Here is a 23,406-nt window from a genome sequence, read left to right as displayed (position 1 = left end):
GAGCTTAACAGCTCACTGGATAGATGCAGACTTTCAACTTCAAAGAGCTGTTCTGCATGCCCAGGAGTTTTCCGGTTCCCATACTGCACTAGCTTTAGCAGCTGCATTTGAACAAATGTTTCAAACATGGCATATTCCAAAAGATAGGGTACATGTGATACTAAGAGACAATGCCAGAAACATGACAAAAGCTATGGCAGATGCTGGGTTACCAAGTTTGGGGTGTATGGCACACACCCTGCAGCTGGCCATCCATGATGCTGTGCTGTCACAGCACAGCATAAGTGACAGTATTGCCAAAGGGAGACACATTGTGGGACACTTCAGGCACTCTCCATTAGCATATGCAAGACTTCAGAGTGTACAAAAACAACTGGGACAGCCCACCAAAAGACTGCAGCAAGATGTCAGCACGAGGTGGAACAGCACCTATTATATGCTCCGCAGCCTCTTGGAGCAAAAACGAGCTTTGGGCGTTTATGCTGCTGACTTTGAGCTACCTGCTACCTTTACATCTTCCCAGTGGGACCTGATTGAAAGCACAACACTACTCCTGGAACCCTTTGAAGAGCTGACTAAAGAAATATGCTCATCAACTGCATCTGCTGCTGATGTCATACCCTCTGTGCTGGTTTTAAAGCGCCTACTTGCCAAAGATGCTGCAGCAGATCATGGTGTGAAGACAACTAAGGCCACATTGCTGGAAGCTGTCTCCAAAAGATTTGCTGATATCGAAAAGGAACCTCTCTACAGTTTGGCCACCATCATGGACCCAAGGTGAGAAATTTATAAAATAAATAATGCTGAAATGTAAGCATTTACTTATCCATAGTTAATTATTTTGTTTTCAAGTTGCCAGAAACTACAAGTTTAATAAGAAATGAATGTGATGTCCCCCCACCCCTATTCTAGATACAAAGACAAATTCTACTCTGAAGACGCAGTCAAGATCGAGACACACAGACAGCTTCTTCGTCTGATCACAAAGGCCTCTCAGAGGGACCCAAATCAAGAAGCTGAAGCCAGCAACACAGGACCACCAGCAGAGCAGAGAAAGTGTCACGACCAGGATCCTTTTCTTCCATGTTCGGTGAAATCCTGGCAGAAGAAACCCCACGGCAGGCTCACACTGACACTCCAGCAGGACCAGCACCATCAGAGATGATTGTCTATCTCTCAGAGCCACCAATCCCTCGGAGTGCATCACCTTTGGCATTCTGGAAAACTAATAAGGAGAGATTTCCAGACCTTGCTAAAGTAGCTCGAGCCTACCTGTCTGCACCCTGCACAAAAGTAGAGAGTGAGCGATTATTCAGTGCTGCATCCAACATTGTAGATGAACACAGGAATAGACTCATGACTGAAAAAGCAGAGATGCTCCTCTTTATTAAAAAGAATCTTCCCATGATGCTTCTCAACAAGTCAAACACGTCATAAATATTTAGCATACACAAATGCTGTTTAACACGTTTCCCTGTTTAAAGCAGTTGCACTTTAAGTTGTGCCAGTTTTCTGTTTCAGGGTCTTTAAGACCATATGTATGTTGTTCGAGTGACAAATGGGCTACATTATTTACCTTGTGAAACAGTCATATTTATTTTATACTTTATAAGAAAGTGACAAATGTGCTATTTTTTTTTTACCGGTACCTTGAGAAACAGAGTCATATTTATTTTATACGTTATAAGTGACAAATGTGCCATTTTATTTACCTTGAGAAAAAGAGTCATGCTTATTTTATACATTATAAGAATGGTAAGCACTTTCATTTTTGGTATAACAATAAACAGAGTTTGATAATTCATGGCCTCAGGTATTTTTGATTTTTTAAGTTATAGTTAATAGAATACATGCTCCATTTGAATCTGAATGAATCCTTGGTTACTTAATTTGATTTAGGCGGTGATGTGAGATATTGACTTTTTTTGCACTATTTGTAGCCTAAAGAGAGCCTTAATGTTTTCAATTTCTTATAAATTGTTACTGATATTACATAATTTGACGTGAAGTAAAACCATGTTTTTTCTGAATTAATATGTAACACATGCATTAGAACTCACCATAGCTAAATGAACAATTTACAGCCAATCTATGTAATTGGTATCGGTAATCGGCTGATCAGCCATGATCGGCCTCTTGGCTGATCGGTATCGGTGATCGGCAGATTAAAACCTGATAGGAGCATCCCTAAATGAAACCATTTAGAAACAGTTTCATAGGCATTTAATTTCTTTCTTATAGATGTCTTTATCAAAATGCAAGTTTCTACTTGACGTTCTGGAGCATTAAAAAAACGACCTGATGTCTGCTGTTTTTCATTTCTCTGCCATTTCAACTGACCTGGTCTGCTGACAGTTGGACAGCAACACACACATAGATGGGATATTGTCATTAGAACGGAGCTGGAGGATATTGATCATCAATAATATCTTGCCAATTTTGTATTTCTCCATAAGCATCCTTTCTTTTTGTTTTCATTTCAATAATAAGACTGGCCTAAAACGGAATAAGCAATTCAGAATAAAGATGTAAAAGTAGATCGTTAATAGCTGAAGCAACATGTCCTGAAATTACATGGCTATTAGCTGACCAACAGCTACAGGTGTGAACGGATGCAAAGCATTAATTTTAAGCACTAAAACATATCTAACTTTTTTACAACAAAGAGAGAGAACATAAAATGTCAAATTAAAATTTTATTGAATCACATAACATGAAAACTTGGGCCCGACCGATATATCGGCCAGCCGATATTATCGGCCGATATAGGGGTCATTAACTCTATCGGCTATTGGCCAAAAAGACGGCCGATATAGCGCTACCTATCCAGCAGAAGGCGCCAGCTTTATGAACTCATGTTGTGGGCTCCACTCCTCGTGGGGTGGAGCCACCGTCACAGCACACATGCAGCGGAGCAGCAGAGTCAAGCAGAGACGAGACGGTGATGAGGAAGTAGGAGTTAAGTCTTCAGTTTTAAGCATACTGTATTTGTTGTGTCAGTGGTAAGTTGAATGGTAAAATAAGCAATGATAAAAGTATGTTTCCCCTCAACATGCTTCCGAAGTTTATTGTGTGGCTCGTGGCCTCGTATTGAAAAGTTAACCTGAAAAAATAAAATAAAAACTGCCGCAGCATTACGCTCTAGGCAGAGCTCACGCTGCTTCCCCTTTAGTCATGCAGGACAATGGCTATGTCTCAATTCAGGGTCTGCATCCTACGTCGGCCGGATTCGTCGGCCGGTTACGTCACAGCGCCGCGACTAGGCCTGTCCCAATTCGAAGACTCCTTCAAATGCGGTCGACGAATGCGGCCTTCTTTTCGCCTGAATGAAGGATGGGTCGGGTGTATCCTTCAATAGGTAGCATTTCCCAAGATGCCTTGCGGGCCGGCCGGCAGAAAAACTTAAAAACAATGGCGGACAGTGAAGCGGGAGCTGTCGGAGAGGATTGTGCATATAAATGTAAGTAGAAACTTGAAAACTGTTAGGTTAAGGACTTTTTGTGATACGTGAACGTTATTTTAGTTAGAAATGTTGCAGTAAAAGTGCTTGTATTGCGGTCTCGGCTCGTATGTTCGGCCGCTCGGTGTCGTACTTCTCCCGCTACGTTTCCCCCTGATTTTAATAGAAGTTTGTATTTTAGGAACAAAAGAGAAAACCAGGGAATTTATTAAGCTTAGGGCGGAGATGGACCACATGATCACCGGAGCAAAGTATTCGGCGGCTGTGGCATGGAGGTACAATAACTTCTCATATTTTAAAAACTCGTTTGAGTTTATTTTTTCTGCAAAAACATGAAAGGAATAACCCGTTGTCCTCTTTTCTCTATATTCTCTCTTCCTGTTGTTTTTCTTACATGTTTGTTAGGACTATTCTGGAGAAAATGGGCATCCAGGGGAAGGTGCCAGCGATGACCAGCTTCTTGAGCTGATCTGGGAGGACATGAGGCTGCAGAGGGCCCAGGAGAGAAGGACGAAATTTGACAGCTTTTTACTTTGCTAGAAAAAAATGGTTAAGGAAGATTAAACATGTACGTATAAAAGAAATATCTAAATAAAATCAGTTCTGCATTGAACTCTTGAATTTTATTTTTGTTTACAAATGAGAATTGTTTACTACAGGGTATCCCAATGGGTCTTGAAAAGTCTTAAAAGGTGATAAATCAGTTTTGGTCAAATTAAGACCCTTAGAAAGTATTAAAAACTATTATCACATCTTTGCTCAGGCTCAGCTTGTCTAAAGTATTTTCTCTGAATTAGCTCTCCAACAGTCAAGGAAATGATTAACCCCCAGAGACCCACGGTTGTAATATTACAACATCAGATTTAAGTCCACAAAAATAAACCTTCCCCATTTCTTTTCTTTTTAAAACCACATTTACATTGCTAATAGGTCCTATTGTTCAGTTCTGCAACACTATTGGCTGTTAAAATGTGTAAATAGGCCCGTTTATCTGGCCTCCTAGAACAACATGTGAAAGGTTAAAAAAAGATTTTGCAGTTTTCTAAATTTGGGTTTCTGGGGGTTAAAAAGCTAAATAAAACGTCGAACTCCATTGTTTAAAGTTCCTTCTCCCTTCTGCCCAGCGGTTCCACGGTGGCTAGGCGACGGAACGTTCGCCGAGGGAGTTCATGAAGGCTAGGCCTGTCCCAATTCACAGCCGTTAACATCCGGTCTACCCGGCCGACGGAGGACCCAGCCCACGTCGGCCGGGTGGGCTGGGTCCTTCGAAGGATGCAGACCCTGAATTGAGACACAGCCAATAAGTAAGTAACATTGGCCTTTTTCTGGTAGACATTCTGGAATATTCTCAGACAATTTGCTCCACTCTTCTTCAGCAGTCTTTTCAAACTCACGCGGTTCACCCGCGGCTTGCGAAAAAATAGCTGGGAGAGGAGTAGGGGCGATAATACGAGAAAATAAACATCCCTCTCTACAACAGAATAAATCTATTGCATTTTTCAGCCTTATATTTTACATAAGGCTTATACATTGCCACATACTAGTCATTTAACATATCTTATTTTTATTTCCCTAATACTGTCTGCTTTGGAAAGGATCAAAACACAAAAGTGTAAAACTCAAAAGTATTTTAATGCCAAAAATCAGGTGACAGAAATAAAATCAGGTAGCTAGGACGCTGAAACCAGCAGAGTATGACTGAAACTGAACCGTATGCACTGAGGAGTGAGAGATGACAGAGGACTAGTTATGAGGAGGAGCTGTGAGGGGGAGCAGAGTACAACAGGGGAACATAGGAGGAACTATAAATGAAAATATTTTTAAAGAAGAAAGAATCCTAAAAGGGAAAGAAGAATAACTAGAAAAAAACCTGACAACAAACAGAGTAGAAAATTCAGTGGAAGGAATAAAGACTTAAATACTAAATGAGAAAGCCGGGGAACCAAACAAAAACAGAGCCATTGGTTTTGAGCCACAATGTCTGATATCATTTATTTACATGATAATTTTTCAATCTTTTAAGTATAAAAATGCCACATTTAATGTATTTTACTTTGTCTTGGTATCAACAGATATATAACTGTACTTTTATGCTGATTATTTTATTACAGATGGAAAAAGAGGGTCGTAGTAAGGTGTGGGCCTACTTCACTAAAGATCCATCCGGTGATGTCATCTGCAGCATCTGCTCATCTTCAGTAGTAGTTTGTGTGTTCTGTTGCTTTTGAGATTGCAAAATAAATCTTATTTGCATTACTTGGAAACCCTAGTGAGTTATTGAGACAGTTCTTTGGTGTGTAATATAGAAATAAGTTAGCATCAAAAAGGCAGAGAATGAAGGGTTTAATCTTAAGAACATTTGTATTTATTTTTTTGTGAGGGAGATTTATCTGCCATTATATCGGCTATCGACCTTTGTTAAAAGTTTTATATCGGTATCGGTCCGAAAAAAAGCATATCGGTCGGGCCCTAATGAAAACTACTAAAATCCAAATAGTTCCATATTGATTTTAATATATTTGAAATTTTCCTTCTAAATATGGCTAAAAAAAATAACAAACTTCAAATCAGCTTTCACAAGTCAAGTATGACTGAAATCTCTTTATTGAATCATAGAAATGTTTGTAGGCTACTAGAGAATAACTGTAATATTTAATAACTTCATCTAAGTCCTACTGAATGAAAAGATACACAAAATCTAAAAATATATTCTTGAAATATTTGTTTCATTTTAATAATAAAAATTAAATACATTTACTTTACAAATACACTAAACATATACATACTCTAGTATAACTTTCAGTTTAATCGATCTGTCACTTTTCTCAGTTTTCATAGTGTTATTGGGTCTGTGTGGCCAATGGGATCATTGGCTCAATGTTTTACACTGAGAGCTTTGAGCAACGTGCCTCCACCAGCGCTGGACTGGCCATAGGGCATAGCGGGCAACTGCCCGCTGGGCCGACCCTTTCATCTTTTATGGGCCGGTGTCTGTATTTTATTTATTTTTTTCCTGGCCTCTAGTTGTTGCGGACAACTTGTCCGCGCCGCCCCACGCGACGCCTCGTAAAAGTTGGTGGATTGGCCAATTGGTCATAATACACTCTGGGCTGGACCAATAGCCAGAGGTCTGATGCACCTGCCAGTTGTTTGAGTCTCAGTAAACAGACAGACGAGCTTAACAAATTGGAGAACAAAAAACGGAGAGGAGCGGAGAAAATTTGACTAAAAAAGAAACTGGCCCTTCAGGCTGATGCTGGCAAATGTGTTAAAATCTCACAGTTGTTTGGTAGTGAAGGTTCAAGTAATATCAATTTAGGAAGTGATGGAGCCTCAGCCCAGCGACAGTTGGAGAAGAAAAGAGGGAGGAGGAGGAGGAGAAACCCGAGCTGTCCAAGTGGCAGAACTGAATTTCAGGTAAGAAGTTATCTGGGTCAAATATAAACCAAGTTCAGGTGTAGTTTATTGTCATCGTCCTGCTTGCTCACTTTTTAAAGTCAGTTACAATAACTCATCTTACTGCTTATTATACGGAGTTTCTACTGTTGGCCGGGTGCTATGATGTTACTGACAGTTAATTTTTAGGGTTGCCAACCTTCCTATAAAAAAACCGAATCGTCCTATGAGTTGAAACAGAACGTGATTTGTCCTGTAGTTTAGCTAGACTAAAACAAAAAAAAAGAGACAACGCTGTGGTGTCTTTATGCTGCTCGGCCGGCCGCCTCCTCATTCCCCACCATTTTTTTCTTCTTTTTGTTTTATTGGCAATAAAGGCGGGTGACATCTAAACTCAGGTGCATTTGATCATCAGCGGATCCGTTTATGTGCCAATGTTTGCTGTAAAAGCTGCTGGTCATGGTGTCAGTTTGCATCTGATGAGAAAGAAACCTCGAAAAGAAATAGGAGATGTCCAGACTCAATCATCCGAGCAGCTGAACAGTTAATGGAGAAACTGTTTACATTTTAGATTACATGAATGACAAAGAAAAGTTATGAACAAATGTCACCAGGATTCTTTTTTATGTAGCTGATAGGAGAGAGACTTCTCCTTAAGTGTTGAAGAAACTCACAACAAAGAATCACGGACGTTTCTCACTCTAGATTCTCTGAGTAAAAATAATTCAAACGGTTTCTAAAAGTACATAAAACGAGCTTTCCAACGAGGTATTACATGATGTAATTCATATTACTCCAAAAATCGCTATTAGAAGGAAACCAGCTTTGCAGAATCACAGAAAGAAACGGAGCGAACGCGACAGGAGAGCAGAGAACCAAAGGGAGGAGACAGTCTGATCATCTTCATCAGCAGCTTTTATAAAGTTATGGAAACGTCACAAATAAATCCACCTGGTTGGTCAGGTGTCCCAGAAGGCTGTTTCTGTAGATGGTGACATGAGGAGGGACAGATTAAAGTCACACTGGTTTTTATTTGAACACTCAACTGTTTACTAAATGATTCAGCTTCATTCCAGCATTATTTATACTTACAATAAATATTTATTTAGCTGAAAATATATTTTTATCAGTTCAGAATTTTATTAGTTGACTTTTTGTAATGAAATGTTTACATTTAACCATTTATTTGTCTTATTGATCTCCATAATGCTGGTAGAAATGTAGCTACAGCTGTGAAGTAGCCTATGAGTGTTATTTTATGATACCTAGTATTTATTTTACTGTATCCCGTTATCTGGACCAGAGCATAGACCTGTGGTCACAGACAGGCTGCAGTCATTAAACTGGTTAACATGAGGTCAGGGGTCATACTGTTTTCAGAGTGTTTGCAACACAGTTCTGAGTTTAAACACCGGTAGTTCTTTTGACATAGTTTGCTCAAGTCATTTTGAAGTTCCTGTTTAGTAATAAATGTAAAGAAAATTCAAATCAGTTTATTTTTTTCATTTAAGCTACAGTTTTACAGACTTTAATAAACACTAAATACAAACCAGACACTGAAAGCAGAGGTTGTTCTGGAAAAAGGAGCAGAGTTACAAACATTTTACAATTTTATTTCAATTTTAAAGCCATGAAACAAAAAAAAATACCAGTTATATTTATGGTCATAAGAGGGTTAACCGTGATAAATTTTCCACCTCCCACAAAGAGATGGTAAAAGTGAATGTGAGCATAATTATATACGTTTTATTACTTTATTATGTTTTTTTTTATTATTGACTATTACTCCAAAGGGTTCAAATGAAGGTAACTGGACTTCTTTGGTTTCTTTAAAACATTTCACTTCTCCTCTCAGGAGCTTTGTCAGTTCTAACTGGAATATGGGAGAGTCAAGCTCATAAGCTGTAGCTGTCTGTTGTTATTTAAAGAGCAGAAACTACTCTGAGAACCCCACCTCTCCATCTCCTGATGAGTCGTTAGCCTCTATTGATGGTGAGTCATCGTGTTGATTAGATGCAGGAAGGAGTGACCTAGACTGAAACTGAATGAAATTCAAAGCTGCATTATTGGTACTGGAAAGGTGAAATCTAAGCCCCTCCCCTATTTAAAGTGGGGTTTCCACATTTTACTCCTCTCCCCATCTATCTTCTCTGTCCAGAATGTGGACTTTGTCATCTTCAAAGGCGTGTCCCTTGTCCTTCAGGTGAAGGTGGACTGCAGTTTTGACCTGAAGAGGCGGCTCTCCTGTGTTGTGTTATGTTCTTGTGTAATTGTTGTTTAGTTTCTCTAATGTAAACATCTGGACAGTCCTCACTACACTGGACTGCATAAATGACCCCACTGAGCTTCTGTTTGGGTGTTTTGTCTTCTGGATGAACCAGTTTCTGTCTGAGGGTGCTGTTGGGTTTAAAGTTTACCAGAATGTTGTGTTTGGAGAAGATTCTTCTAAGTTTCTCTGAGACTCCTGCCACGTATGTGATGATGGTGCCTTTGTGTAAAGGGTGTTGTTGTTAGGTTGGTAGCAGAGCTCTCATGTTTAGTGTTAAGTTCAGTGAGAACATGGAATGGGATCAAGAATTTTCTACTGACAGGAAAAAGATCTCAGCTAACATAGCTGTAGATCACACTGGATAAATCTCTGTAGTTGCATTTATTTTACATTTATTTTACTACCTCTTACTAGAGCTGTCTATAGTAGGTGCAAAATATATTTGGTTGTACACCTGTGCAATAGCAATAAATTATCTTGATTCCTGTTAAATGTACTTCCTGAATGAGTGACCTTTTCAGGCTAAAATAACAAAATGACAAATACAGACAGAAGGACGACTTCTTTCTTCTTTTACAATGCGTTGCATCACCACCTGGTATCAGAACAGGACTCAGTATTGGAAGATATTCAAAAATCAAACAACTTGGACTCAGATCAGGGGCAGAAATGTGGTTGTAACTAGGGATGCACCGATGGATCGGCATTTGATCGTAATCGGCCGATAGCGCCCCTATCGGTATTGATCGGAGTTTTCAAAATAGATCAAAGCAGACCGATCAGCCGCGTAGGGTTGTCACTGTAACCAGTGTAGCGGTAAACCCCGGTAAAAAAAAAAAAGTTGACAATAATAATAACCGTCTTGTTTTTTTAAAAAACTATATTATCTTGGTGGGTTTACCGTGGCTGCGGTGTAGGCGCGGTGACCCTTACCAGCCACTGTATCATCTGCTGAAGTTGCGCGCTTCGTTGTTTACAAGCAAAACTTTCTTGAAGCTAAAGCTGAAATAATGGCCAAAGGAGGAGACGGCAGCGCTCAGGAGGACATTTTTATCCCTCAAAGAAGACAAAGTCGGAAGTACGGGCATATTTGTGTTGTGAGCTGGGAGGTGAGCACTCCACACACACCATGACATCACCTGTCTTGTGAGTTTTCTGATTTCATGACAGAGAGCAGCAGCTGTGATCAATCAGCTGATCAGCGGTTGGCCTTCATAAGGAGGACGGAGGACACTGCTAAGCCACCGGATGATTACGCCTTACTAGTAGAGTTCCAACCACAGTGTTACCTCGATCTTTGAACTTTTCGCTAGCGACCTTTGGCTCAGATGTTTGTTCTCGTTTTGTCTCAGGCTCAGTCATCTCTTCATACATCACATCCTCGCTGTGAGTTTTTGGATTTACAACCCGACCATACGACTTCTGGACTTCACTCCCGGTTCCCGTCCTCCTCACGGCACTAACTGCTCCCAGCACTACTGGCTCTCTCTCTCTCTCCTCCCCTCCGGTTGTAAAACCTCGCCGCTCTTCATCATCCCGGAACACTCATTCACTCTCCCAGCTCACCCCTCCCTGGAGATCCTCCACCACGCTACGTCTGTAAGTCCTCCAACCAAGCTCATCCCCTACCGTACTACAGTATCAATCAAGGACTCACCTCTGTTTCCCTCCCCTCAGACGCTGCTCCCGTTAACCCATTCACTGGATTTCCAGTTCACCCTGAGTTCTAGTTACCCAATAAATCTTTATTTTTTCACATCCTGCTCCAGTGTATTGATTCTGCATGTCTTGGGTTAAATCATTACCTCAGAACATGATAGGGCTGGGGGTAAACGATTATTTTTAAAACGATTATTCTGACGATTATTTTATCGAATAGTCGACTATTCTAATGACTATTTATACAATTAATCTAATGATTATTTTTCTATTGCACAGTTAATAAAAACCAAAAAATCTCTAATAAATTCCTCCAAAAAGTTGATTAATTGTTACTGTAAGAGAATAAACACTACAGGCCTCCCATTTTGTATAACACTGCTTTTATTGTGTTGGTTGGTTATGTTCTGGTGACGTGTAGAACTTGGGAGTGCAGGCTGCTGCCTGAGAGGTGGTTGGAGACGGAGTGTCTCCATGCTGCTTCGTCTTGGTCACTTATGTGCGTGAGGCGAGTGGTGTTACGACTCTTCCTGGGGAGTTTGGCTCATGTGCAAAAAGGAAGGGACAATAATGTGGGATTTAAAAGTTAAAATGATGATCGGGTTTATTTACAACTACAAAAAACCAAATCTTTCCATCCACAGGTTGGGAGTAATAAAACTAATTCTGCCTGTGGGGAATTAAAACAAAAGTACAAATAACTAGGGATGTCCCACTGTGCAAAGATTACAGGGTTCTGGACCAAAATAAGAATCTCCAAAGTTCCAAACTCTAAACTGGGCGGTTAAACCAACCTCAAGGTGATATTTTAAACTAAACCGAAAACCCAAAACACTCTAAATGTAACAAAAGGGAGATTTTATTACATTTAGACATTTATTAATTTGTACCACAAATTATTATTTTTTATATGTGTTCAACATGTTTAAATATCGCTTGTTTAATTAACCAACATTTCTAGTGTACAGCGCCTTGTTTGGTTGTAATGCCATGTGAATGCGCTTTATAAATAAAATTGGATTGGATTGGATTGAAAAAAGATGAACTCTAAACCAAAACGTAACAGCTTATTCAAACGCAAGAAGCTGTTAGCGAAAATGCTAACAGTAGCTTTACCAACGTTAAGTTGCCAAGTTTAAATAAACCAAAAACACCCAGCAGCAAACAGACCAGCTCGGAGGAGAGACTGCTACCACCAAAACAGCTCTCCTAATGTCTGAAAGAAGCTCCTTTATGAAGGGAGAAACGCTCCCGGTGATTTTCTACATCTGCTATAGAGACGGAGCAGCGCATTTGACCCCGGAAGTTGTTGTCCGTTGCCGGGAAACGAAGGCGGGCAAAACAGGAAAGGAACCTAGTAGCGGATGGACTTTGTTCCGGGTCTTCGGTATTTGGCTGAGATGTTAGTGAAGGCGGAGAAGAGGGCGAACTAGAGGAAAAACAGGCAGATTCCACCTCTATTTACAAACTCCTGGGGATGCAACAAGTGGGTTGCGTCGACTACCGGATCTGACGTCGACGAATTTTTAGAATCGAGCCGTCGACGTCATCGAAGCTTCGCTACAGCCCTAGAACATGACAGAATCATCCAGCCAAGACGCTAACCCAGCAGAATCAGTACTCACCTCTCTTTCTCACAGATTAGCCCAGCAGGAACAAATCCTCCCGAGACTCATGGAGCAGTTAACCTTATCCAATCAACGTTGTCAGCAGTTGGAGACCATGGTTCGGCAACTGCATGAATCCATTTCTACGACTTGTCCCTCCACGTCCTCCTCGGATTCAGTTAAATCCAACCACTGCTACAAGCATTCATGGAGCTGAAGCTACAAACTCCTCAGAGGAGACTCATTTCTGCGTTGCCCCGTCACCGGCGACAACCACCTTCGGAGGTGAGTTTGAGGAGTGTCACAGTTTCCTGCTTCAATGCAGATTGGCATTTGAACGTAGCCCCTCTGCTTTTGGATCTGATTCAGCCAAGATCTCCTATGTTGTGGACTTTTACGGGGCAGAGCCTTAAGATGGGCTGAGGCCAAGAGCCACAATGATTCGTTTTTACATGGACCATTTTATGACTTTGTGGCAGAATTCACCCAGACGTTTGGCAGTGTGGAATCTGTTTCTGACATCAGGAGGAAACTGATGAATCTCTCCCAAGGCAGACGATCTGTGGCAGACCTGGCTGTGGATTTTCGAATCTTAGCAGCACGCACGACTTGGGATGAGGATGCCCTTATCGGGGTGTTCACTGAGGCCCTGAATGACAGGATCAGGAATCAGCTGGCTCTTTGCCCCGAACCCAAATCGTTGGATGAATTAATCAGGCTGGCCATGTCAATAGTAGACAAGCGTCACCGCGAGATGAGAAGAATGGAGTTGGCGACCCCTCCCCCTGTTCCAGATCATTTCTCCGGGGCCAGGGGGCGTTCCACACCCAAACCCCTACCCAAGGACGAACCCATGCAAATGGGCAGAGCCAAACTCTCTCAGGAAGAAAAAGAGCACCGACGCAAGATGGGACTTTGTTTATATTGTGGAATAGCGGGACATTTCGTGAACAACTGTCCCTCTCTGGTAAAAGGGGCATGCCACCGGTAAAACCGGGTCTAGTGGTGGGCGGTAACCTGATTTCTACTGTGACCCGGTGTTCTTTGCCATGCTCTTTGTTTTATCAATCTAAGCAGATTCCTCTTGAAGCCTTAGTGGATTCTGGGTGTGAGCAATCGTTATTGGACCCTCGACTGGTGACTGAATGGGGAATTCCCACAACTAAGCTCGCTACGCCTCGCTCTGTCTCTTCCCTGGATAACCACAATCTCTCATCCATAACTCTCCAGACGGTTCCTCTCCGCCTTCAGGTTTCAGGTAACCATGTGGAAACTCTCACTTTCTATGTGTTCCCTTCCCCTCAGTCTCCACTGGTGCTAGGACATTCATGGCTTGTCCGCCACAACCCCATTCTCGACTGGAGGGAGAACAAGATCATTGGATGGGGCCCAGAGTGTTCACAGTTGTGTCTGCACTCCGAAGTTCTGCCTAGCCGTGGACCTGTCAATCCCCCTGCAGAGAACATCGATCTGGCTACGGTACCACAAGTTTACCATGATCTGAAACACGTTTTTAGTAAAGATCGTGCATCTTCATTACCCCCACACAGACCGTTTGACTGTGCCATAGATCTATTACCCGGAGCCCCTCTGCCTACCATTCGTTTGTACCAACTGTCCAAACCGGAGAGAGAGAGCATGGAGGAGTACATCCAGGACTGTCTTGCAGCCGGCACCATTCGACCGTCATCCTCCCCTCTGGGAGCCGGCTTCTTTTTCGTGCCTAAGAAAGACGGCTCCCTCAGGCCCTGCATTGACTATAGAGGTTTGAACCAGATCACGGTTAAAAACAAATATCCTCTGCCTCTACTTTCCTCCACGTTCGAACCAGTACAGGACTCCATCATCTTCACCCGACTGGACCTCCGGAACGCTTACCACCTGGTTCGGGTTAAGGAGGGGGATGAATGGAAGACGGCGTTCAAAACACCAGTGGGTCACTTCGAGTATTTGGTGATGCCCTTTGGACTTACTAACGCCCCTGCTGTCTTCCAGTCATTGGTTAACTCCGTGCTGGGTGATTTCCTTAACTGCTTTGTCACAGTTTACTTAGATGACATTCTGATTTTTTTAAGACCCCGGAGCAACACGTCCTTCATGTGAGAGCAGTTCTCCAGCGCCTTCTCGATCTCGAAAACAGACTATACGTAAAAGCAGAGAAGTGCGAATTCCACGTCCCAACCGTCAAGTTTTTGGGGGTTGTCATTGAGGGTGGTAGGTTGAGGGCGGATCCTGACAAGGTGCAGGCGGTGACCGAGTGGCCAACTCCGACGACGAGAAAGCAGCTTCAGAGGTTTCTGGGGTTTGCTAATTTTTATCGGAGGTTCATTCGTAACTTCAGTCAGATCGCTGCACCACTGACCCAGCTGACCTCGATTAACAGAGTTTTTGTTTGGTCCCCAGAAGCTGAATCCGCTTTTCAGGTTCTGAAGAGATTTGCCGACGCGCCCATCCTACACCGGCCTGACCCTCAACGTCAGTTTACTCTGGAGGTGGATGCCTCGGATACGGGAGTGGGGGCTGTGCTCTCCCAGGTGGCTGAAGAGGATAAACGCCTGCATCCCTGTGCATTCTTCTCATGACACCTCACCCCGACCGAGAGCCATTACGATGTGGGGGACCGAGAGCTGTTGGCTGTGAAACTGGCCATTGAGGAATGGAGACATTGGCTGGAGGGGGCAGAACAACCGTTCATCATCTGGACAGACCATAAAAACCTCATCTACCTCAAGGAAGACAAACGTTTGAACCCATGCCAGTACAGATGGTCTCTCTTCTTTTCCCGGTTTAATTTTAAGATTTCCTACAGACCCGGTACAAAGAATACCAAACCAGACGCACTCTCCAGACAATATGCTCTGGACCGGGATAACCCTCCATCGACCATCCTTCCCTCCGCCTGTGTGGTAGGGAGCGTCACCTGGGAGATCCGGGAGCAGGTACTGGAGGCCCCTAAGACTGACCCGGGTCCAGACAACGGCCCCCCGGGCAAACTGTTTGTTCCCTGAACTATCAGGGGCAAGGTCATACATTGGGCGCATACGGGTAGGTTCTCGTTACATCCAGGGGTGGCTCGCACCGTGGCGCTTATAAAACGCACCTTTTGGTGGCCATCCGTTTTTAAAGACACCAAGGACTATATTTCTGGTTGTCACACCTGCTCCCAACAAAAGGGGGACCACCGCCTCCCAGCCGGTCTTCTTCAGCCCCTGCCTACTCCCTCTCGGCCCTGGTCACACATCGCCCTGGACTTCGTCTGTGGTCTCCCCATCTCACACGGTTTTACCTCCATACTCACCATAGTCGACCGGTTTTCTAAGTCTTGCCACCTGGTGCCCCTTAAATCTCTCCCTTCATCCGCAGGCACAGCGCAGCTCCTGATTAAGCACGTGTTCCGTCTCCATGGAATCCCGGAGGAGATCCTGTCGGATCGGGGTCCACAGTTTGTGTCCCAAGTATGGAGGGAGTTTGCAGAGGCCTTGGGGGCAAGAGTGGCGCTTACCTCTGGACACCACCCTCAAACCAACGGCCAATGTGAACGGATGAATCAGGAGCTGGGGGCCATGCTGCGCTGTATCTGCTCCATTCACCCGTCGTCCTGGAGCACCCATCTTCCCTGGGTGGAGTATGCTCATAACAGCCACATCTCGCCAGCTACAGGTCAGTCCCCGTTTGAAGCATCCCTTGGTTTCCAACCCTCACTTTTTCCCACGCATTCTGCACCCGGCTCCTCCGTTCCCCAATTCCTCCGTTGTGCCCGTCGTGCCTGGACCACCACCAGGGCGGCGCTGGATCGAACTGCACAGAGGAACAAGCGGATAGCTGATCGCCAGCGGCGTCCGGCCCCAGTCTACGTCCCAGGGCAGTCTGTGTGGTTGTCGTCCAGGGACATTCCGCTGAAGGCTACTACCCGTAAGTTATCTCCCCGGTTCATTGGTCCCTTTAAAGTTTTGGCTGTTCCGTCCCCCACTACAGTCTGCCTGGACCTCCCTCGGACCCTACGGGTGCATCCGGTGTTCCACGTCTCCCTGGTCAAGCCTGTGGTCACCAGTCCTCTCTGTCCCTTAACTGCACCTCTTCCTCCGGCTCGCCTGCACCAGGGGAGCTTGATCTACACTGTTCGCAGAATCTTGGACTCCCGTCTCCGCGGTCGAGGTACGCAGTACCTTGTGGACTGGGAGGGCTACGGTCCCGAGGAACGCTCCTGGGTGCCACGCTCTGCCATCCTGGATCCTTCCCTCATTCAGGATTATGAGGCTGCTGCGGCTGGGACGCCTGGAGGTGTCCGTTGAGGGGGGGGTACTGTTGTGAGCTGGGAGGTGAGCACTCCACACACACCATGACATCACCTGTCTTGTGAGTTTCTCTGATTTCAGGAGAGAGAGCAGCAGCTGTGATCAATCAGCTGATCAGCGGTTGGCCTTCATAAGGAGGACGGAGGACACTGCTAAGCCGCCGGATGATTACGCCTTACTGGTAGAGTTCCAGCCACAGTGTTACCTCGATCTTTGAACTTAGACTTTGTACTTTAGAAACGTGTTTTTCGCTAGCGACCTTTGGCTCAGATTTTTGTTCTCGTTTTGTCTCAGGCTCAGTCATCTCTTCATACATCACATCCTCGCTGTGAGTTTTTGGATTTACAACCCGACCATACGACTTCTGGACTTCACTCCCGGTTCCCATCCTCCTCACGGCACTAACTGCTCCCAGCACTACTGGCTCTCTCTCTCCTCCCCTCCGGTTGTAAAACCTCGCCGCTCTTCATCATCCCGGAACACTCATTCACTCTCCCAGCTCATCCCTCCCTAGAGATCCTCCACCACGCTACGTCTGTAAGTCCTCCTACCAAGCTCATCCTCTACCATACTACAGCATCAATCAAGGACTCACCTCTGTTTCCCTCCCCTCAGACGCTGCTCCCGTTAACCCATTCACTGGATTTCCAGTTCACCCTGAGTTCTAGTTACCCAATAAATCTTTATTTTTTCACATCCTGCTCCAGTGTATTGATTCTGCATGTCTTGGGTTAAATCATTACCTCAGAACATGACAATTTGGATATTTGGATATTTGAAGAATGCCGAGGGAGTTTTGAAGAATGCCGAGGGAGTTTATAGAAGACGGCGATCCTGTTTGCAGCACATGCAGAAAAAGGGTCTGTGAAAGGCAGCAATGCTTCAAATCTCATGACACATCTGCATGACCATCACCCACATCTCTACAGTCAACGCAAGGCAAGTTAACGTTAGCGTTTTAGCTCAAATGCGTGATCCGAGGATTTGGGTTGAGGCAGAATGCAACGAGTCGCTATATAAAGCAGCCGCAGCGCCGCTGCCTGCATATAAACCGTGTCGCGGACACTCCCATGTTGAAATGACGCTATGCATTACGGGGCTCCCAGGGGCAGATAAGAGTTGGTCTCTCTCCGAGAATAATTATGAATTTAACAATGATTACTGCCTGATGACATTTTCCCCACATCTGCAAAGCTCACTGGAACACAAACCGAGGACAATATTTTCCTGATATACGGTTTATTACTCAAGTAAGGGTAAAAAGTATCTGATTAGAAGTCTACTTGAGTACCAAGTATCATCTGAACTAATATTTATAAAATGATGACATCAAGCAGACATAACGTAAGACGTTATGGGCAAATATTGGTATTCTAAAGACTAAAGGGGAAAAATGTAAACAAATAAACAACATAATTACAAAATAACACATTTTAGGCAAAATTTAGACACAAACTGAGGACAATATTTCCTGACATACAGGGTTTATTTAATTGTATGAAAATGTAGCATGTTTAAAAACAAATACCGCGATAATACCGAAAACCGTGGTAATTTTGGTCACAATAACCGTGAGGTTAAATTTTCACACCGTGACAACCTTAATACAGACCATTTTAGATTAGGTTACATTTCCTTTATTCCCAGATTATGTAGTTTGTAGCACTCATTATAATGTTGTAGAAAATTTCTGGCCAATCCACGTGATCGGTATCGGTGATCAGCATTCTTTGATATCGGTATCGGTGATCGGCAGCAAAAGACCTGATCGGTGCATCCCTAGTTGTAACACCTCTAGATATAAGTCAGCTTTATAAAATAAAACTGTTATGAACTAACATTAATATTAACACTAATGACACTAATTGATATATTTTTATTGTGTTGTTTGAACCCAAGGGTTTAATTATTTGAATTTTCTAACTTGTTGAATTGCTCTATAAGTGCCCCTTTTTTTTACTTTGAGCACCCGCCCCGTCAAAGGTCTCTGCACGGCCCTGAAGAAGATACATATTTGGTCTGTAAACAAAATATTTAGTTTAATAGTTAAATATTTCGTTTGGATGCTAAATATATATATTTAAGAAGGCAAATATTTAGTTTGCAATCAAAGTATTTAGTTAAAAAGTTTAATATTTAGTTTGGATGATAAATATTTACTTAAAGTTAAATATTTAGTTAAGAAGGTAAGAATTTCATTTTTAAACAAAATATTTCATAATTAGTAATAGTGGTGTGCATCTCTACCTGCTTCACGATTCGATCCGATTCCGATTATCTGCCTAACGATTCGATTTGAGTCTGAAATGCATCACGATTCTTCACACAAAAATTTTCATTACTTAATAAAAGCAGTAGAATAGTTTTCAATTTCTTTTTGATTTAGAAATCCCTGAAAAACAGAACATTCATCTATTCACTATAGTGAGCAATAATTTTTAAAGTGTGCTGCCTATAATTACTTAAATAATATAAGAAATAATGTTTTCGGTAGAGCAGCTTTAAGATTGAATATTACTGAACTTAAAAATAGTAAACAAATACTGTGTTAAGTGATTCTTTCACATCCAGGATCCCAAAACCGAAATTAGCCCAGACATCCGATTTAAATGTAACGGGTACATCTTTGATTACTGGTAATGTTGGCCCTGTATCCCTGTCCAATTGCTTCTAGGACAACGCAGTGCGCATGTCATTGCAACTCTGCCCCCAGAAGTAATTGTAAAACCTCAAAACTTTATTGTCCTCGCATAGACATAGACCAGGGGTCGGCAACCTGTTCCCATCAAAGATCCATTATTACCCGTTTCCCACAGTAAAGAAAACACTGCAGCAGCCGCGGCGTTGTGGGCGGGGCCTACCCTCAGACAGCAGAGCGCTATTGTGTTGGCTCACAACAGGTGACAGCAGCCAGTACCGGTCGCTCGTGTACGTCAAAGTTATCTTTCATAAGACGATAATCAATAAAATGATTTATATAAAGTTGATCCAGAAGCTGTAGCCCGTCTCTGTCTACAATATTTTGATATTTTTCACCCTGTTGGTGGTTTTACTGAGCAGGTGCCACTTTTGTCATACGTTTCTTTTTAAAACATGTTTAGACTGTTCAGAATACAAATCCAGGCTCTGTCATGTTTGATTGTTGTTATTAAACTTTGTAGGTGGGGAAGGTCAGAAAAGGATCCGATCAATTTGTTTTTCCCTCATTTACAGTGACGGAGATAACGGTGCAGTGCGCCTGGCTCTGGTGTTAATCAAGTTTAATTATATCTCTTTGCAACAATTTTCACAAGAAAACAGAACAGTTAAAAGCAGGGCTTGTGTTGTGTTGACCGGATAGTTCCCGTATTTAACCGTTTATTTTGACGGAGAAAGAATAGAAAGAACTACCCCGACGCATGCAGACGAACTGACACTTTATTCGTTTCGCGCAGATGTCGCTAAATAACTTAAGAAATTATTCCCATCTGAGCTTGACACTGAGCTCAGCGCAGCTCGCTGTCAGTGCGTACGTACGGCGCACAGCGAGCTGAAGTTGTGGAGAGGGGCTTGGAGCACGTCGCAGAACCAAAGGGCAGGAAGATTCCTCCAACTGAAGCGAGACTTGTCACTTAGAAAATGTTCCCTGATTATGAAACTTTGGCTGAATAGCGCTTGTTCCTGTCTCCAATGTGGCGACACATCCAGGAGCTGAGGAGAATCCCAGAATCTCACGTCCTCGTCAGCTCAGAATGCGCCTTTATGATTACGCACAAGCGTGACGCGTCAACCCGGTCTCACAGTAAGACCGGGTTGGAGCTGTTCAGGTTTACGCAGACGATCTTTACATTTAGAATTGGCATACAGATGTAAAATTAATGCAGTAAAATATAAAACTTTTTATTTAAATATCCATTCATTATTTTATAAGTACAGAGAGCCGCATCAGATGGATGGAAGAGCCGCATGCGGCTCCAGAGCCGCGGTTGCCGACCCCCAACATAGACATAGGGAGAGAATCTCATTATGTCACGTTGCTGCATCGATGCGGAATCGTGCACGGCTGAATCGCGATGCATCTTAGAATCGATCATTTTTCCCACCTCAAATAATTAATTATTAATAATGAATTATTTTTCAGAACAAATTTAAAGAAATGTACAGTAGAATTAAATACAAATAATCATAAGTTAGTGTTTGTGGAGACTTTAATATAGATATTCTAAATGCACACAATCATACACAAATAATTTATTAATTATGTGTTTTGTTAAAGATTCCGTCCAACAATTACACACCCTAACAGGATAGCTATAAATACTGCAACTCGTATTAACAACATATTAACAAATAGTTACAGAAGTGAATACTGTATACGATGGCAGCATTTTCCCCACATTTTCTAGATACTGCACCAGTACGATCTCTAAAAAGACCTCAAATGGTCAGTTAAGTTATTTTATCTCACCTTTCTCTGTCTCCTTTCTTTTTTAAATGTATTGTAAAAGTATTTCCTAGTTGGTGTGGTGATAAAACAGTTTATGAAAATTTCCACAAATGTCTTTTTTTATATTAATATTCATTATTGATTAATAGTTCTCTGTTTAAATGTCAGGTTTCTACCAAGTGTTAAGAGATTGTTTGGGGTGTTGCCTTAATCAAGTGGTCTTTTTTCCTTTTTACTAAGTACTTTTTAGAATACCAGGATAGGACGGATGGTGTAGGTTTACGTTTATTAGATTGACACATAAATATTACCAACAAGAAAGTGTACGTTGGTGTGTGTCAAAAACAGCGTAAGGCTTAATGTGTTTTCCACAAAAACCAGGTGATGGGCCGGTCTCCAGTCAAAATGCCCAGGCTGAATTTTTGTCCCAGTCCCGCCCTGGCCTCCGCCACACATTTGCTGCAACCAGTTCATCTCTAAGCTGCACGGTGCACCTGCACTTTGACATATTGTAAACAACTGCAGAGCCTGGGGAAGACGTGATAAGAGCGGTTAAACGCTGTGGTATTCCATACATCAGACCAGTTAATTTTGATTCTACCATATTCATCTGCTAAATAGGATGAAACGCGGACATTTTCATCGATCTATAAATGCTCCGCAGATTCCAGGGGAAGACCGTGAAAGCGTACGTGTCCGGAGAAAGGAACTTTTGATCACCTTAGTGCAGGGGTGTCAAATTCAAACTCACAAGGGGCTGAAATGAAACTCTGGGACGGAGTCGAGGGCCAAACTTAATATTTTTTGAAAAAGTGACGGCAAATTTGCACATTTTCTTTATCAACATATATGCAATTTTGAACCTTTAAATTTGGAAACAAACATATTTCTGCATTAACACTGAATGTGGAATAACCAAATTACACACGAGCAAGTCAGTTTTAAATAAAAGGCATCAGTGGTATTCATTACTTGTGGTATAATCAGCATTTTTAAAATCTATTCAGGATTTATGTTTTCTTGTTTATTCATTTTTCTTATTTTTTATTCTCTTTTTTTCTCCTGTAATACGTGTCATCGCTGCTGTGACGTCTAGCTTTCCCCACTGAGGAACAATAAAGGGATTTTCTATTCTATTCATCTATCTGCAGCCTTTCCACTTCCTGTTTACTGTAGGTTAAATCTTTGCTCACGTGCCAACAACAAAATAAAAATATCATTTTATCTTAAATGAAAATGCAACATCTCACCTGTTAACTTTCATGTTTTGGAGCTGAAAAAGAGCAGAAAACCAGCATATTTAAAGCTCAGTTTGTTCCACTGGTTTACTGTGATGCTCACCTGTTCCAGCCAGATACCTGCATCATGGGGCTGACCTGAGCTGAGGAGGAGACTCCTGTTGTTTTGTTTATCTTCATCATAATAATGACAACATTAGATGTCAACAGGTGCTCTCATAGGTCTGTGCTGATGAACATGTCTGAGCAGCTTGACCGCGTTGTTGTGTGTCGGGGAGGAAAGACGACAGCAGCCACAGAGTCGTGCTGGTTTGAGCGTGTCGCTGCTCGCTGGAGTTATATCAGCTCTGTCTGGAAGTTAGTTTGAAAACTTTCTCTTTAAGTCGTGAACACATTACTGAGCGGCTAGAATCTCTGTTTCTGGGCTTCAACGTCAGAAAACGAGCTGAGTGAACTCGGCGCTGAGTGAGAGGAGTGTAGTTTGTCCGAGACAGCGGAGCTGCAGACACCCAACTACCTCTGACTGCCTCGGCGCTGAAAAAACACAAAGGAGGGGGCGCGTCTGCTCTGCGCTGGCGCCGCAAAGCATCGTGGGAGTTGTAGTCTTTGCGGTAAAATGGGCCAGCGGGCCAGTTTTAATATATTTTTGATATTTATCTCGCGGGCCACATAAAAATGCTCCGCGGGCCGCATCTGGCCCGTGGGCCTTGACTCTGAAATATGTGCCTTAGTGAATGAAATAATAATAGTGGAATAATCCTGGAATGACCAGAGAACATGAAGTGACAACTTTTTTTTTTTACTGTGGTGGCGGTGGTCTGTCATAAAGGGATCTCTGACCGGTGATCAAAATCTAAAGATAATCGGTGTCTATGTTTGACATTTATGACCACATCTGACATACATATTTAAGTTTGTAGAACAAGCGTGTGATAAATGACCTACTGCTGGAAACTGCTGGCTTTTTGATTCCTGCCTCCTGTGAGCCGGCGGGCTGCTGTGAAGCTGTGAGCTGGGCAGAGCCGGCAGCCCCGCCCGTTGGAAACAGCATGTGTG

General features: G+C 42.8%; 1 protein-coding gene across 1 annotated transcript; it reads left to right on the top strand.

Annotated features, from left to right (window-relative positions):
* Positions 1-209: 209 nt before the first annotated feature.
* Positions 210-1,165, top strand: LOC129165130 (zinc finger BED domain-containing protein 4-like). The gene is made up of 2 exons (XM_054747463.2): positions 210-777; positions 913-1,165. The coding sequence occupies exons 1-2, from the start codon at positions 227-229 to the stop codon at positions 1,163-1,165; spliced, it is 804 nt and encodes a 267-aa protein (XP_054603438.2). The 5' UTR covers positions 210-226.
* Positions 1,166-23,406: the final 22,241 nt, after the last annotated feature.

The sequence above is a fragment of the Nothobranchius furzeri genome, chromosome 16, assembly GCF_043380555.1.
Source record: "Nothobranchius furzeri strain GRZ-AD chromosome 16, NfurGRZ-RIMD1, whole genome shotgun sequence".
Taxonomy (NCBI): Eukaryota; Metazoa; Chordata; class Actinopteri; order Cyprinodontiformes; family Nothobranchiidae; genus Nothobranchius; species Nothobranchius furzeri.
Note: the sequence above shows the minus strand (reverse complement) of the source record. Positions and strands in the feature narration are given on the sequence as shown.